Here is a 17,636-nt window from a genome sequence, read left to right as displayed (position 1 = left end):
GGAGAGCACTGATAACTATTCAGTGTTTGTTAACACCAGTGGGTGTGTTTTACACCAAAATGTGCTGGCGTGGTTGTTGGCACACCGTGAAGCCATTGTAACAAAGACATGGGCAACACTCAGGTCCAGGTAAGATTCATTGTACTTTACACATTTTATTCATCAGACTGATACAGATTTTTAAAGAGTGTAATAATGGAAAAGGATTGTTTAAAAGTGTAGAATGTTTTTCTGCTATCCTGTCTATATCTGTCATGCTGTGTACTGACGTCCAGGTGTTAATGAATGAAGCTTTATATGGAGAAAAAGAGGATATAAAGTGCTTAAGTTGAACCTGTGTGCTCATGACCACCCAGCCTCCAGAGGAAGCCTTCTGCAACCTGGACTCAGGAGGTTTACCGGTGGTCCAGCTCTACGTGATGCCGTCCTTCTTCCTGGCGGTGCTGATCCTCGGGCTTCCCCTCAACCTGCTCTCCCTCTGGGTTTTCTTCCACCGGCTGCGGCGCTGGACCCGCAGCACGGTGTTCCTCTTCAACCTGACCCTGGCCGACACCTCGTGGCTGCTGGCCCTGCCGTACCTCATCCACTTCCACCTGGACCACCTGTACTGGCGGCTGGGGCTGCCGCTCTGCATCGGTGTGAGGATGCTCTACCACAACTACTTCTACCTCAGCATCTTCTTCGTCACGTGCATCAGTGTGGACCGCTACCTGGCCATCGTGCACCCGCTGCGCTCTCTGGTGCTGCTGGGCCGGAGGCAGACCTGCCTGCTGTGCGTGGCGGTGTGGGTGGCCACTCTACTCCTCAGCATACCTGTTTCCACCATGGGTCTAATCCAGACCTGCCCCGGGAGCAACCGCACCATCTGCACGCTGTACATACTGCTGAGTGAAACCGGTGAGACCCTCCCTTATTCCCTCTTTTGTACCATCGTCGGCTTCCTCTTCCCGCTGCTCTCCATCTGTTACTGCGGCCTGCGCAGCGTCAGGGAGCTGCGCCTCCGGCCCTGCCGCCCCGACCCGCACAACAAGCAGCGGCGGCTCCGGCGGGTGCTCTGCTCAGCGCTGGTTTTCTTCGCCATGTTCTACCTGCCCTACCACCTGAGCCGCAACGCTGCCATCGTGATGCGCGCGATCTACCCCGACAGCCCCGCCTCCTGGCGGCACGCGGACCTGGCCTTCGCCCTGGAGATGTGCATCTGCAGTCTCATCACCTGCATTAACCCTCTCTTCAGCTGCTTCATGGGCCGCCAGTTCAGGAGGGAGTTTCACAGCATTTTTAGCGTCGTGTTTTCTCAGTGTCCGGGCACGCGGCTGGCCTCGGTGATATCTAAGAGGACCCGGATGACGGTAAGGCACAGGCAGGGCATGTCTACTGTCACACCTGAGTGCGCACTGCCTGCGCCTGGATCCTAATGAGCTCCGGAAAGGACTGTACTTTACTAATCACAGCAGGGGAGTGGCAGGGGTGTGACTTTGTTTGTTTGTTTAATATATTTATCATGAAATACAGTTATTTTACCTTGAACCTCCCTGAATGACTGGAGGAGAATGCATTTGCTTCAATAAAATTGCCATATTTTACAGTTTCTGGTTGTGATATATGGTGTGATGTTGGAGATTGTTAAAGAAAGCATGCCTTTAAACCCTCATGCGGATTTTTTGGGGAGTATCAAATGCAAAACAGAGCCAGATAAACAAGAAGAAAATCCAGGTAAAAGTGAAAAACATGAAAAATGAGGAGGAATTACATTTGAAAGCCTTTTTAATAGTGGCCAAATTAATAATTATTGTCTTTTCAAATCACTATTATGAGGGCTCTTTAATGTAAGTCCTCATTGTTTTTTGGGGTTTTTTTTTTTTTAGTATTTTTTTTAAAACATTTTTGGAGTGCCTGGACTTCCTACTTGTTCATCCTGTTGGTTTTCCATATATCACGTCACATGACGTAGGGTGTCACGTGACAACACAACAAGGAAATGTACCTATATTTACATCCCAGCATACCTGTGCAGGATCACAAAGCCCTGACAAAGGCCCCAATGCTGAAACGTGTTGGCGTTTTACTCACTTTTTTACTCTTTGCTACTTACTACAAGAGTGACCCCTCCAAAAGACTGATCCACCACATCGTGATGAGCTGGTTCTTTTTGCCTCCCTTTTTTGCACCCTATATACAAGTTTTTGACCATTTGATCATAGCTTCCAGAGCAACCCCCCCCCCCCAAAAAACCAAAACAACCATTTAAAGTCCAACGCCTTTGCCCTAAAACATTTTTTTTTTTAAAAAAACTCCCTCCCCAAAGTTCTCAAATATCTGAAATGCCTCCCCTGTTACACCACCCACTGTCCTCTCTAAAGTAAAGAACAATCCCTGATGTCTAATGAAACTATAGAGAAGCTTTGTATGTCCTTTGTTTAATCGTTTTCTTTTATTGGTGAAATAAGATAAATACACAATAGCCTATATAACAACACTGGTCCCCTTTATCTCATTTCATCTCACATCAGCTGAGATTTGGATTCTTACGCAACACTGCCTCTGCGTGGTTGATTGCATACTGTACTTTGCAGTCTGGTGTCACGTGTTAGTTATCAGTTAACAGTTATTTTATTCAGTTAAAAAATAAAATCACCACTTTATTAAATTTGCTGAATTTTCTATTAAAGTGTCACTCAAGTTTTAAAGCAGGTCAAAGTAAAAACATAAGAAATAAAACCGGATGTGGAGGGAGGGTCGCGGAGGGGTATCATGCTTTGTGCTTGCTGCAGCAAGTGATTTATAAGTAATCGGAGCTCAACCTGAAATTATTTTTTTGATGTAGAGACAAATAAGTCAAGGATATAGGTTATGCAATTGGAGGTGGTCGCTGTTCACAGATTTTTAGGTGGTAATTGAATTAGAGGAGCGCAGCGGAGGGAGGAGGGGCGCTTCTCGGAGCTGCTGACAGGTAGATGAGCTGTGCGCTGTCCGCGGTGCTGAAACCTCCTCCGGCTGCCGCCTCACCGGAGATCCTCACCTCACATTACGACCGGAGCTCCGCTGACCTGCACCGGGATTCACAGATTCACACTTTTCTTTTCCACCCCAAAAGATAAAAAGAAACCCAACTTTGAGTTTTCTGTGTTGCTGTTTTCTAATCGCCGCCTGGATCTTAAGATGGCACTGCATGGATTAACATTGCGCAAGGCAAAAGCGGACTTATTTGACTGCTGTTTTGTGACTGTGAAACCAGCCCTTTCAGACTGAACGTGGCTTCTCCCTCTTTCTCCATTTTCTTGGTTCATCTTTTCCGGACATCGAGGCGCTTTTTTCCTTACTAACAAAAAAAAAGGGCGCGTTATTTGGATTAATAACAATATGCTCATTAATGCGGCGCTTCCATTTGTTGTAGTATTATAGAATTTTCAAATACATTTTGGATATGGAGCCAGGCACGGAGAGAGCTGTCCCTACCACTAAAGAGGGGCTAAAACAAATCGCAGGAAAGGCCCTCGGGAGTCTTTACAGGTAAGACGAAAAAAAATCCCCCCTTTCTGCATGTCTTTTAATCACACATTTATATCTGTTATGAGAAATTCAAAATAGAATCCAGATGTTTAGATCAGACATGGCTCTATATGTCCTTATCGCCGAATTACAAATACATCTGGGGGGGAAATCTCTTCTTTATGAGATGAATCACGGACAGGATGCTGAAAGCAGAGTCGTGTGGCCCGAATATTTAAGGATCAGATATTTCCCTGGAGGATGAGCCCCTCCACCAGCTGCTGTGGGTGTTTTTTTTTTTTTTTCTTAATAATTAATGAAACAGAACGAGTCGTGACACAAGGTCGGAGGATATCTATTACCTCATGAATCCATCTCTATTAATCCAAGATCGATGGACTTCATATCAATTGACTTCCTTTATTCTTTATACTGTCAGAAGGAGCTAAAAGAAAGCTGACAGCAAACAGATCCTCACTTTAAAATCGGAGCAGAGGAGCAGTTTTTCACATGTATAAAATTGAATTGTTTATTATTTCTGATTGGAAATGTTAATAAAAGGCCTTTGATTGAATATTAATCCAGGCGAATTTCTACACAAATCATTTGAAAAACAGTGTCTTTTTATAAAACAGAAACAGAAAAATTATATATAATATATAGAAATATATATTTGCAGGTACCCAACATTTTAGTTTTTTTGCTCCTTAAATTGCTTTTGAACTTGATTCCAAGCTGCATCACTGAAACGTGACTCAAAGCAATGCATGAAAAAAAATCATTTAGCAGGCCTGTTACGAGGCCTTCGCATTTTAATGCTCATTTATTTATTTTCAATGAAACTTAAGTTCCTTTGCATGAATTTGAAGTGCCAGAGCAAAATGCATACGCCACATTCTAAAAGAGCTAACTGAAAAAAAATGAAAAAGGGGCAGAATTAACTCTAAACAACGCTGCTGCTGATATTGCTGCAATGCGGTATGAAGGTATTTCTTTCCTCGTTTGCCAGCGGATCATTCTTTTGCAGAAACGTGGAGAATTTCAGCAGGGAACGAAAAAAAAGCAGTTTGACTTTAAGTGAAAAGGGGAGCAAGCTTTGAGGGGCCTGAGCCAAATTAAAGAAAGAAAATAAAGACATTTTCAAGGCCTGTCTATACGGGACGGGTAACGAAGATGCAAGCCATTTTTCTTAGTAGAATAAGCTGCAAACAGCCTGTAAAATACACGTAAATGCATGCATTTTTGCATTTTTTGTGTGCAGCAAAATCAACAGAATCAAATATTTCCCACTGATATCCGCTCTCCTTTAAACGCATCTTAACCTGGATGTTTGATTTCATACATCCACTATGAAGTTGATCAAATACAATTTAAAAAAAGAGCATTTGATCGGGTTGTGTCGTACAGGAGGCTAGAAAAGCGGCAGCAGACAGGTGAGGCAATCGAGCTGACGGAGGATGGCAGACCCACGGCGGACCCGGAGCGGAAGAAGCCCCTGGTGGACTGCACGTGCTTCGGGCTCCCGCGCAGATATATCATCGCTATGCTGAGCGGCATCGGCTTCTGCATCTCCTTCGGTATCCGGTGTAACTTGGGTGTGGCCATCGTCAGCATGGTCAATAACCACACTATCCATCAAAACGGCAAGATCATCATCAAAGAGGTGCCTGATAAAACCCCGCCCCCTCTCATGAGACGCGCATGTTAAACAAGTGATGAGGGCCACAGCCAATAGATGATCGATTTAACACACCTGGAGAACTTCAACTGAGCCTATATATATAATTTAAATTACATTTTTCGTGTGTCGGGCCTGCATGTTATAGTAAGTTGAAGCAAATATTGCATGTTGCTTTATTCTTATTAGTATTTTGTCTTAAAAGCTGCTTATTTTGTGCTTTGATTAACTGATTGATCACTTTTTAAACCTACTGGTGTCGCTGCAAAGGTCAAATAAAGTTGATCCGAAAAAAATGTGATTATATTTACCACTTGCAGTTTTTAGGATTTATATAAGAGACACCTTTAAACAAATTAAATTGCTTTAAAACGACTGATAAAGTGATTTTGTTTTTGGATTTTTTTATTTTTGTCTAAAAGAAAGCGAAATTCAACTGGGATCCAGAAACCGTGGGGATGATTCATGGCTCCTTCTTCTGGGGCTACATAGTTACTCAGATACCAGGAGGGTATATCTCCTCGAGACTGGCTGCTAACAGGTAAGACTGCACGCATATAAATAAGTAGCCTCCCCTCAATATTCAAAACGTGCATTTTTCCTAATAAATACATGGAAGTGGCAGAGGGCTTAAAATGGGGGGTAGCCTTTTAGAATAGCCTACATTTAATTAAATGTTCGAAAAGACTCGTGCACGTGATCATTTTTCCAAATTTAACAGATAAATAGTGTGTGGTGTGTGGAGATTTAATATCACTGTTGCAGATATTTTCATTTTTAAAATTCATAATAGAAATGTAGGTGTAATGTTTGTCAGGCTGGAGAAAGGAGCCTGACCTTACAGCAGATAAACTGAGGATTTGGCTGATGCCCACCAGGCGTGCCTCCTCATGTTAATGAGCTCCCGTGGGACCACCGTGTCTAATCCTTTATGTTCAGAGGCATGGCAACCACGCCGGCCAAAGCCGTGTGTGTGTGTGTGTGAGAGAGAGAGAGAGAGAGAAATGCTGTTCTAAGTAATGATTGTAGCACCATTTCAGTCATCTGTATTACATTATTTCACAACAAATGATTAGTCAGCTACAGTTAGACACAAGGAGAAGAAGAAATGTGAAACAAATATGTAGAAACTGTTGAAAACAAAACACATTATTAAATATTAACCCCGTTTTCCAATAAGACAAGAGAAACAACACTGAGGTGGTTAAAAAAAGAGGAACAATATCCACCTCTTCCCATCACTTCCCACAGATGAAGGGGAGAAGAAAAAAACATAAAAAGGAGAAAAACACTTAAAAAGAAAGAACGAAAAACAGTGTACTGTGCTAAGTATGTTTCTATGGTCATCCTAAAATAAAATGACATTATACAATAAGTGGAAAAGTGAAGACAAATGTTCAGCTAAGAGTAAAAGTCAATGAGGTGTCATGAGGGTGCTGTGGTATAATCAAGGAAGGGTTGCCAAATCTGTTTAAACCTACTTGTTTTCCCTGACATCTCATGTTGTATTTTCTCCATGTATAAAGTATTGGAGAACCCTATGAGCCAGGTTTTGAAAAACAAAACAAAACAATTTTAACAGCAACAATGCAAAATATTCATAGAAAGTAATGTTAATTTAACAATGATACCATGAAAAGGAACAGTAAGCAGTGGGATAAGATTGCATTTTAAGTCCTTGTATGTCCACATTATGGGATTGTTATATTTCTCATGAGGGAAATAATAAGATGCAAATCTTTGAAGAGCTTCATCATGCCAAGTCAGCTGAGCCCAATGAGGCCTTCTGCTGCAAACACCTCCTGTCCTCACCACGAGAGAAAGTGAATATCTGCCTGTTGTGTGCGTGTGTGTGTGTGTGTGTGTGTGTGTGTGTGTGTGTGTGTCCAATTAGGATTGATTTATCTTCCTTGTCAGTGTTTAAATTTCCACTAACGAATCATAAAGTATATTGTTGCATAGGCATGGATTTTAGGGGGGACGCATGGGACACTACCTGCTCTATATTTAAAAAAATGAAAGTAGTAAAGGATTTGTATTTTGACAAAATATAAGATATTACACCATAAAGTATTGCAAAAAATGCACAAATTGGTGCATAAAAATTCACCAGAATGCAGGAAAGTAAGTATTACATGTGCAAAATTTTCTAGCGGAGGACCCCCAAACCCCCTTTTCATATGTGTGAAACAAAACTTCTGCCCTTGTAACACTGTATGGATATTTTCTCACTTATCTGATGTTGTAGTCTATTTGAAGTGCTTGAGTCAATAACCCTGCCGTGTATCTTGTTTGAAACATGATCTTGTTTTGATAATATTCTGACAAATCATCCCTACACACACTGTTTATCCAGAGTTTTCGGTGCTGCCATCGTGCTGACATCCACCCTGAACATGTTCATTCCCAGCGCCGCGCGGACGCACTATGGATGCGTCATCTTTGTGAGGATATTACAAGGGTTGGTGGAGGTATGGATGCACAGTTTGCTCGTCAGATCCTGACCTTTAAAAGACTTCAAATTGATGCCTCATTATCGAGCCGAGAGCTAAGTTCGACCCCTAATGAAATGATCCTGGCATTCTGTATATGACCACGTTTTACACAAATCCTGCCAGCTTTCTGTTTGAGTTAGAAATTGAAAATGGAGCCCATTATGGAGATGTTCCACTTATTATACTGGATACAATTGTCAGATTAGTCCGCAATCAACAAACAGCATAAACCCCTGAATAGCTGGGCTTAGTATGTTGGTGTACATGGTCATGTTCACAAACGGAACAAAAGAGATAAAAACCCACTTGATGTGGGCGGCTCCCTCAGCTCTACAGAAAACATTTCAGCGCCAGAGATGCTATTATCAGACTGAAGGTCATCCTCCTTTGTGATTTTGTTTTGCTGCCATTTGCAGCTCATGACCATGGAGAGAGCGAGCGCCTGCGCTCAGCACCCTCCGACTTATTACTGCAAATTAAACATTAGCATTTCAGGGTGTCTCCCACTGCAAGCCCCAGCAATTTGTGTCTATCAATAGTTGATTGTATGCCACTTAGTGTGTAATGAAGATTTAATGGGAGCAGTTCAGTTTTTTTTTCATGAAGTGGGTAGTCAGCCTGAATCTGCACTGACTCACACCTAATCCATTAGTCTCTATTAGAAAGGTCAGCTACAATGCACGTCAGTTTGTTTGTTATTAACTACAATTTGTCTCGTTTGTCTTTGGTAAATGAGAACAGACTACGTCAATCAGGTAGAATCAGTTACGCTATGTTAATTCTATTGACTGAAAGTGGAACAATAGATGTAAAATGTATTATTTGCCTCAGATTGAGAAAAAAACATGTTGGAAAATGATCCTTGTATGTTCTGAGTGTGACTGTACATCATTTGTCACCGTGCAGGGAGTGACTTACCCAGCCTGCCACGGGATCTGGAGTAAATGGGCTCCACCGCTGGAGAGGAGTCGTCTGGCAACCATCTCTTTCTGTGGTACAAACTCTACACACACAGTTTCTGAGACTCACTAGTTTTATAATGGCTTTACCCTCAAATGCAGGTTTAGAATAACAAAATATTGCTTCTGAATTGTGTGTAAATGCGTGTATGAACACATTTGTCGATAAACACTCGGACAAGGCTGCTCTCTGGATAAGCAGTCGGGATCAAATTCTGCCCGCTCATAGTATTTTGTCTTGTTCAGGATCTTATGCTGGTGCAGTGATAGCCATGCCTCTGGCTGGGATCCTGGTACAGTACACTGGATGGTCCTCTGTCTTTTATGTGTATGGTGAGTGTCACAGAAATCGCCTGAAACACCTTAAGGAGAGACTATTTGACTTTTAGAAGAAGGAATGACAGTTTCTTACGAACAACAGGTTGAGTTCATAAGCAATTCATCACACCCAATCTCAGTTTAACACAGCAGATCTGCTGCTAAAGCCTTAAATAGTCTAACATGGCCAATAGCTGCTGGTGTGTGGCAAACTTTAGATGGATATTACTGTGACTGACATTACTGACTCATGTTGCTGTCTTCATGATTCCTCTCTGTGCAACTGTTATACTAAGTTTTAAGGCCCAAACACACCAAATCAACATCCAAGAAGTAGTGGCGAAGAAGGCCAGTTGCATTGCTTCAGGCTGCCTGTGTCTTGGCCAAAAGGTTGCGCTTGAACATATAGCAAAAGACTACAGCCAACGGCCACCTAGCATGTATATTCTGCGCTTGCCTGAGAGGAAATAACTCGCCACACCATCTTTATTTATCATTCCAAAAGGAAAACTGGAAGACTGATAGGAGGAATACAGTCGAGGCACTAGTTATCCAGTTAGCAAATTAACAACAGAACCCAACAATGAAAGAACAGAGAATATTTACAGAGTGAACAATAACACAATGAGCAGGTTTCCATTAACCCTCAAATTGTGCAAATTGAAATTGCAAATATGCAATATGCATAATGGAAACATGTCAATTTAAAAAATAAATCCCATTTATCACAAAAAAAAGTTTTTACACTCACATGAGGTGGTGCTTTTGGCAAGTTCAAAAAGCCATATTTCACAAAGCTGCAATGGAAACACTTTTTTGGCTTTTATAGGTCACATGATGCTATGGCTATGGTCGGTAGAAACTGGCGCCCATGATGCCGCAGGAGCTACAAGACTTGTTATTGCATCACATAAATCTTTAAAAGTTGAGCGGATCATCCGGAAGTTTTGAATCCACAATTCCTCTGTGAAATCGTGGACTATCACCTCCCAGAAATCCCTCATACACTGCCTGTTTGGTACCTTTGACAACTTTGGGATCTCTGCTAGAATTTGAGATAAAGCTCAGGGTCTAAGCAATGTTTGGCTGCATGAGTTTGTAATAACTATAACATGTTCATCACTGTGCTGACGTGTTCAGGATGCTTTGGGATCTTGTGGTACATGTTCTGGATCTTTGTGTCATACGAGAGCCCAGCGGAGCACCCGACCATCACTGAAGAGGAGCGCCGTTACATCGAGGAGAGCATCGGTGAAAGCGCCCAGCTGATGGGTGCAATGGAAGTGAGTTCTCGAGCTGTATCGACTGATTTGTTACATCACATTGAGTGCTGTACGTTCAGCTGATTCTCTGTTTGTTTTTAACAGAAATTTAAGACCCCCTGGAGGAAGTTCTTCTCCTCCATGCCCGTCTATGCAATCATCGTGGCCAACTTCTGCAGGAGCTGGACCTTTTATCTGCTCCTCATCAGCCAGCCGGCATACTTTGAAGAGGTGTTTGGCTTTGAAATCAGCAAGGTAAATAAATCCCTTATAATAACTCGTATCGACCCTATAAATATCTTTCAACACCATGCGTTCAAGATAACAAGCTAAGACTTTCTCAGGCATGAATTGCAAATGAAGGACCTTATTGATACTACGATCCGTCTTCCTCTGTGCTGAAAAGTATAATGATGCTGTTATTCAAACTCATGTCACCTATTTAATCTTCTGCGTTATTTTGACAAAATGCTGAATATAAATGAGGCTATAATTGATATTTTAGAATAGCAGTGTTTGGAATGACAACGTGAACGTGTTAAAGGGGTCGCAGTGATGACCCTATAGAGAAGTTTCACCTGAATGAAGTTTCATTTCTCAGCTTTAGGAGATTTATATTGAGTTTCAGCTCTTTGTGTGTTTCAGCTCACTTTTTAACCAACTTAAAATAATTGCTTCAATCAGTAACACATCAGTGAAATAAGTTTTATCAAATCTAGTTATCAAGTTCGATTAACACAACTATTTGAAAATCTAGTTGAGAAAACTTTAATTCATTCATGTGTTAACGATTAAGCAATTACTTTAAGTTGGTAAGCAGTTCTCATTTTACAGTGAATTTTATTGTTTTGGTTCATTCTTACTATTCTCATAGTGTTGTTTTTAGATGCAGCAGGCAGCAAAAAGCTCTAAAAACCCACTGTACACTACCTGATCTACATTTAAGGTGGCGCAAACATAGTGGCGCATTTAGCAGTTAAAGAGCCCCGGGAGCTGGGAGAGAGCAAAAACAAAGCTAAAAGACAAAAAATTATATTTGTCATATGGTCAGAAATACAACTATAAAAGTTATAATGTTTCCATGTAGCTGCTGGATGTGTAAATAAGCACCTTTTTGCCACAACAACACAAAGAGTGATGAAATGTGATTGTTGTGTTCATAACTTTAACTGCCAAAAAGTCTCTAAAACTCAGTTATTGTGGGTTGAGTATGAGGGAGCAATATTTGGTGCAATATTTCAACTACAGCAATTTTCTTTGAAGTTACTCAAATGTGCAGTATTCTTCCAACTCTTGAATCTTGACTATATTTAACATGGTATAGATTGTATTCATATTGTTATTCTTACTTATGAATATCTTGTTGTTCGCTGTTGCAGCTTTGTACACATATTTATATTCTTATATTTTGAAATTACATTAGTTTTATACATTGCATTGTAGCATAAGGCACAGTTTTATATTTTACACACTTTACACACTCAGCACATTATCCATATTATGATTTGAATATTCACATATGAGTGCTCATTGTCACATGTATATATTTACACACTTATATACTCAGTATACTATACATACTTTATTTTACATATTTAAATATTTCCCTACAGTTCTAATGGTTTACTGTTACTATATTTGTATTTTATATTTCATATTTTTATATACTTGTACTTATTTCTACTTGGGATAATTCTCTATGCTTGCATCAGAGCGACCATAACGAACTACAATTTCTGCCCAAGGATCAATAAAGTATTACTGATTCTGAAGCACTGAGACAATAGACTCATAGTAATTAAGAGCAAAATATGGTTAGACTCTGAGGGATGATGACAAGCTAAGTGCATTTACTAAAGTGGCTGACATTTCACATAGTATTTAGAGGACTGTTCCTTAGTAACCTGGTTCATGTCATTTAGCCACTAGCAAACGGACTCTGGAATGACTCTTTTGGTTCACCTACCTCAGCTGAGAGGTAGCAAGTTCACTTTGTTCCACAATTTTTTCTTAGCTTTCTTTAGCCTAATAACTAAATAACTCTTGTGTGCAATAATGATATAGCCGTCATGAACACACTTTTTGGAATTTCAATCCAAAGCGGCTGTGCTTCGGCTCAGTGGATGTGCGCTCTCTTCTATGAGGTTAGTTGCTGAATGAGAGTGTGTTGCTGAGCAGCAGCTCTCTTTGACTCAGTGGGTCTGTGCTCATGAATGACTTGTTTGTTGTGCTCGAGTCGTGCTAAACATCAGTCTGATCCAGTAGCTCACTGAAGTTAACCTGGCTCTTGTGCACCATGCAGAGGCAGGATTTTGGATTCACTCATGCTTGTAAATGGAGTTCACTCATTCCTCTTTAGGAGGTTTGCTCATGAATCTAACATCACTAATTTAACAATATAAATACTTTGCCTGACTCTCTAAATGGTTTGCTTGAAATTAAAAACATTTTGTTTTCATGACCTCAACTTAAGTGGTATAATTTTCCTACTTTGGCATAATCTTTCTTTTATTTTAAGAACATTGGCTTTGAAATGATTTGTGTGTATTGGGGCATTTTTGTACGATGGAGAATTAGGGTCATGTTAAAGAACAATCAAGAGTAAAGTTAATAAGAAAAAGAGAAAAAGTTGTACAATTTTAAGAAAAAAAGTAGTAATATTATGAGAATAAACTCGTAATATTACAAGAATAAAGTTGTAATATTACGAGAGTAAATGAGGAAAAAAGTAATAATTTTATGTAATTAGGCAACCAGGGGCAATGGTTGTTAAGGAGGCAGCCTGTGCTCTCGCCTGTTTTATAGTTTGCTGGCCAAATGTTTATTTCCATAATGAAATACTGCCTTTATTACAAATTTGTTTTCGGAATAATATGCTTGTACTCTTATAAAATTATGACTTTTCGTAAAAAAAATACGATATTTTCACGGAAAATTGCAACCTAATTCTCATAATATTCAGATTTTATTCTCAAAGTCTCAAAAAAAAAAAAATTCTCCTCAATGTGGCCCTTAAACTATTTTTACAATGATTGCTAATGAAGGTACAGCGTTCTGGTAATTTTTTTATCTTGCTGTCCACAAGTGAATGTGTCAGACAAAGACTCCAGTTAATCTTAAAATCTCCTAATCTTTACCCTCACTTGGAGAGTGTGAAGCATGAATCAAGCTGGCCTGGCAGGTGTAATTCAGCTTCAGGGTGGGCTGCTGTGATTACTGCGGCTGAATTATTGCTCTGATGTGATGCTTCAGTCAGAGGCTCAAACGGGCCCAAAGAGAGGAAAAGAAGAATCACTTTTGTTTTGACAGTCTCTTTGTAGTTGTCACATTTACCTCAGACAAGTGTTTGATGGTTTCTCAGGTTGGAATAGTGTCGGCGCTCCCTCACTTGGTCATGACCATCATCGTGCCCTTGGGAGGCCAGTTAGCCGATTACCTGCGGACCCACAACATCATGTCCACCACTATGGTCCGCAAAATCATGAACTGCGGAGGTGAGGCTTTTAATCATCCACTCTTTGTCTGTTACTTTGATATAACAGAAGTATTTCTCACCGGTTAACTCTCTTCTTGCTGTTTTTAGGGTTCGGTATGGAGGCCACTCTCTTATTAGTGGTGGGTTATTCTCACAGTAAAGGGGTGGCCATCTCTTTCTTAGTTCTGGCGGTGGGTTTTAGTGGATTTGCAATATCAGGTGAGTCACAAAACAATGGATTCTAGTCCTTTTTTCGCTTTTCAAACGTGCCTGAAACTCAGAATATTCCCTCTGTGTTGCTGCAGGTTTCAATGTCAACCATCTAGACATCGCTCCCCGCTATGCCAGCATCCTCATGGGTATATCTAACGGGGTGGGAACGCTGTCAGGGATGGTCTGCCCTCTAATAGTGGGAGCCATGACAAAGAACAAGGTGAGCCATTGCTATTCATGCAGTGTGAATGTTAATGCAGAGTGGAACTTTAAAAAACCCTGAAAAGGTGCTCTGTAAAATCTGTGAGTCAGTTGAACTTACTTAAAATAATCTTGGAAACAGAGAAAGGAAAGTAATTATAAATATTAGCCTGAATTTATATTTACTTAAAATACTATTGTTAAGTTTGCTCAAAATGTATCTGTATTTACTCAGTTTTGTGAAGTTTTTGTAACTTAAAAACGACAAGTGAATTTACCTTGTTCTTTCTAATTATTGGCAACTTTGGTAAACCAAGTTAGTCTGACTTAACTCGATCATGAAAAAAAGAATTTCAACAATGTTGAAGTTGGGAGATCTTCGAGTTCTGTTTCGTTAACATGTTTCATAAAGTACAAATATGATTGATTAGTTTTCAACCAGCAGAATACAGATATATATAGCACGGTTAAATTGGTTTACTGAAGTTGCTAAAACTTAAAAATATTGATTAAATTAAACTTCACATTTTTAAGTTGCAACAACTTCATGAAATCTAGTAAATATAACTAAATTTTAAGCAACCTAGATATAAAGTTAACATAGATTAAGATTAATAGTTATATTTACTTACATTTCTCGGGGTAATCACTTTCCTACATTTTTAAGTAAAATCAACTTGGCAGATTTTACAGTGTGGTATTTTTCTACAGACCAGTTATGCAACATTCAGAGCATATCTATGACGCAGGGTCTGCAGCGGGATTGTCTGCACATGGTTCTCAATATGGAGGTGGCTGAGCTAGCAGCTAGCATTTAGCAGTTAACTGTGCTAGCCCGATAAACAGTGTTAACGGTGGCAGCAGTGCTGACAGAGCTAACATTGTTACCATGGAGAAAATAATACTGTAGACGCTTGCTTCCATGTCGCCACCGTCCAAAGTACTTTTATTTCTGTGTTTACTGCTAATAAGCTTTGAATTGTATTTACTTGTTGGTATGGGTTGTTAATGTCATTTTTGTTTTGTAATTGTTTCTTTCTTATTTAATTCTAGCTTTAGTTATTGTTTGGCTATTGATGTGTTGCCTCTGCAAGTACGCCCACTTGCTTCTGCTTTGCCTTGTTTGTCAAAGCACTTTGTAAACTCTGTTTTTAAAGGTGCTATATAAATACAGTTATTATTATTTTATTTTATTTTACTATTATTAACATCATTTTTATTAGTAGTAGTAGTAGAATGGAATGTAACAAGGTACATTTATCTAAGGACAGTACATTTTCTGCTACTTTAAATTTCATGCAACTTCATTTAATTCAACTTCACACGTCCATTATATTTATCATGCCCTTTTATTCTATTTGAGTAATCATGTGTTAAAAAATACCCTCTTTTATTGTTGTTGGTCTCAGACTGTGATCTGCTGCTGTCTGCTGCTTGACAGTCATCTTGCCTCAGTGTCACAAATTCAACATCCCCTCCCTTCTCCGATGCTAAACTTAGCTCATGTAATCTGAACTATGGCACTTTAGAAATGTTGATATGATATGTATGAAATGTCAATAGTTTTGGGGGGCTGGAGATGTATGACATCACCTTTATCCAGTTACTAAAAGATACAGATACTAAAACCTCTCATATTAAACCAAAGCAATTTGAACTTGAGGAGAATTTTTATGGTAACAAATGAGTTAAGAAAACTCAATATCAGGGCTTTAAAGAAATGACTCACCCTCACCCAACTGTTTTCTTTTTCTAGACTCGGGAAGAGTGGCAGTATGTCTTCCTCATCGCTTCCCTGGTGCATTATGGGGGAGTGGTGTTTTATGGGATCTTTGCATCCGGGGAGAAACAGCCATGGGCCGACCCTGAAGAAACCAGCGAGGAAAAGTGTGGCTTCATTGATGAGGATGAGCTGGCTGAGGAGACGGGTGACATCACGCAGGGTTATGGCGCAATGGGAGGCCCCGCTAAAAGCTACGGGGCCACTGCGCAGCTCAACGGAGGCTGGGTGCAGGACTGGGACAAGACGGAGGAGTACGTGCAGGAACCGGCTGGAAAGATGTATTCTGAGCGCGGCTACTCTTAAACCGGTTGTGGTGAGTCTGCTCACAGGCTCATCATCACAAATTGCACAACATTATCTTAGATATTTAAATCCATTCTGTGTATTCAAGTAAAAACGGTTACTAGTTTCAAAAAGCCAATGTAAAGAAATAGTTGCAATGCAGAACAATCCTCATTAGATTCTCACACGTCTCTCATCACATCTACCTACTGTAGGGCTTCACTATACAGAGAGCAAACTGCAGGCCTATGTTGTACTTCGTGGGCACTTAAACCTCATCAATCTACTTGAACAACATGAGCCAGATGACACTGCAGTCGACCATCATATAGGGTCTTTCTAATACCACTCTGATTGCACTGAAACTATGAGTATTCTAAAATTCTGTTTCTCAAATGTGTTTTATGTACTGTATATACCTGTATACTGTTTCTGTGAGACTATTGTGGATTTTGGGTCGTTGATCTGTGTTAACATTAATATAAAAGGCCATATTTTTCATGGACAGTACCTTTTCAGGGAGATGTCTGCTTGCAAAAAAGGTCTCCTCCTCCTCCTCGAGCGAGGCCTGTAATACAACTATAAGACAAAACTAGCGTGAGTGAACCGTAGAGTTTTAGTGTTTGTTTGTTTGCATGAATTTGCTCCGATCAATGTTTTAGATGCAGCCGCCTCACAGTCATGGATAGTCCCCATACGGCTCACTGCTTCGTTCTTAGATAATCTGCCATTATGAATAATAAAATGAACTTTTCAGGTGCCAGTCGTGATGTGAGACAAATCAAAAAAAAAAAAAAAGTTTCGAAGGCGATTGCTCAGATGACATTGTTTAATTGATGTTTGGTGTGCACTGCAATAAATTCTGTGTACCAGCCGCCACCCATCACATCTTGTTTTGTAACGTAACACTGGCTTGCTATATCTAACTGTAATTGTTTTGGAGTCATGTAATGCTCAACATTAAGGTGTGTGTTTTAACAAATTACTAGTGTCTGGAGAATCCAGCTTTAGTGCTCATGACGCAGGACATGTTGCATTTTTGACAGCGGGGAATGCAGTAACGTATGTGAACAACCAGGTTGTTGTTATCTCTCGGTGTTTCTTGGTTGTTCTCACTGTTGACACTTTGATATCGTCACGTTTGAGTGGAGCACACGAGTCAATAGACGGCTCTTCCACGCGACTTTATTTGCTCTTTGAACACTTTTCTTCATTTGCTGTATGGAATCTGCAAGGATGTTTAAAAATATATGAATATTTAAGAATGTTTTAAGATGACCAAAAGATGCTATTATGGCTTTGTGCCTAAAGTTTATGTAAACAAGATAAATGTGATTTTATGGCTTCTAATATTGTGTTTAATGAAGAGGTATGTTGATGTCAAAAAGTGTTATAAAAAATACTAATATCATTTTATAAAAAAAAACAAGCAAAAGTCACGTTTTTGTCATTCTTCGTCATCTTTTCACCTGTACTGTAGT

General features: G+C 40.0%; 2 protein-coding genes across 2 annotated transcripts; both read left to right on the top strand.

Annotated features, from left to right (window-relative positions):
- Positions 1 to 404: 404 nt before the first annotated feature.
- LOC121950098 (P2Y purinoceptor 4-like) lies at positions 405 to 1,564 on the top strand. The gene has a single exon (XM_042496012.2). The coding sequence runs from the start codon at positions 420 to 422 to the stop codon at positions 1,413 to 1,415; it is 996 nt and encodes a 331-aa protein (XP_042351946.2). The 5' UTR covers positions 405 to 419; the 3' UTR covers positions 1,416 to 1,564.
- A 1,274-nt stretch (positions 1,565 to 2,838) lies between these two features.
- On the top strand, positions 2,839 to 17,606 carry slc17a6a (solute carrier family 17 member 6a). Its single transcript, XM_042495396.2, has 12 exons — positions 2,839 to 3,510; positions 4,897 to 5,152; positions 5,590 to 5,708; positions 7,524 to 7,638; positions 8,569 to 8,656; positions 8,868 to 8,954; positions 10,080 to 10,222; positions 10,307 to 10,456; positions 13,563 to 13,695; positions 13,785 to 13,895; positions 13,982 to 14,109; positions 15,847 to 17,606. The coding sequence occupies exons 1-12, from the start codon at positions 3,425 to 3,427 to the stop codon at positions 16,174 to 16,176; spliced, it is 1,746 nt and encodes a 581-aa protein (XP_042351330.1). The 5' UTR covers positions 2,839 to 3,424; the 3' UTR covers positions 16,177 to 17,606.
- The last annotated feature ends 30 nt before the right edge of the window (positions 17,607 to 17,636 follow it).

The sequence above is a fragment of the Plectropomus leopardus genome, chromosome 7 (assembly GCF_026936395.1).
Source record: "Plectropomus leopardus strain MGB_pleo_1.0 chromosome 7, ASM2693639v1, whole genome shotgun sequence".
Taxonomy (NCBI): Eukaryota; Metazoa; Chordata; class Actinopteri; order Perciformes; family Serranidae; genus Plectropomus; species Plectropomus leopardus.
This window is presented reverse-complemented; position numbering and strand designations above follow the sequence as displayed.

Bases quoted from the DNA above. Each gene is read 5' to 3' on its own strand.
- LOC121950098 (XM_042496012.2), top strand. From the start codon at position 420: ATGCCGTCCTTCTTCCTGGCGGTGCTGATCCTCGGGCTTCCCCTCAAC.
- slc17a6a (XM_042495396.2), top strand. From the start codon at position 3,425: ATGGAGCCAGGCACGGAGAGAGCTGTCCCTACCACTAAAGAGGGGCTA. The intron at 10,223-10,306 runs GTGAGTTCTCGA...TGTTTTTAACAG, and splicing joins AGCTGATGGGTGCAATGGAA to AAATTTAAGACCCCCTGGAG. The intron at 13,696-13,784 runs GTGAGGCTTTTA...TGCTGTTTTTAG, and splicing joins CAAAATCATGAACTGCGGAG to GGTTCGGTATGGAGGCCACT.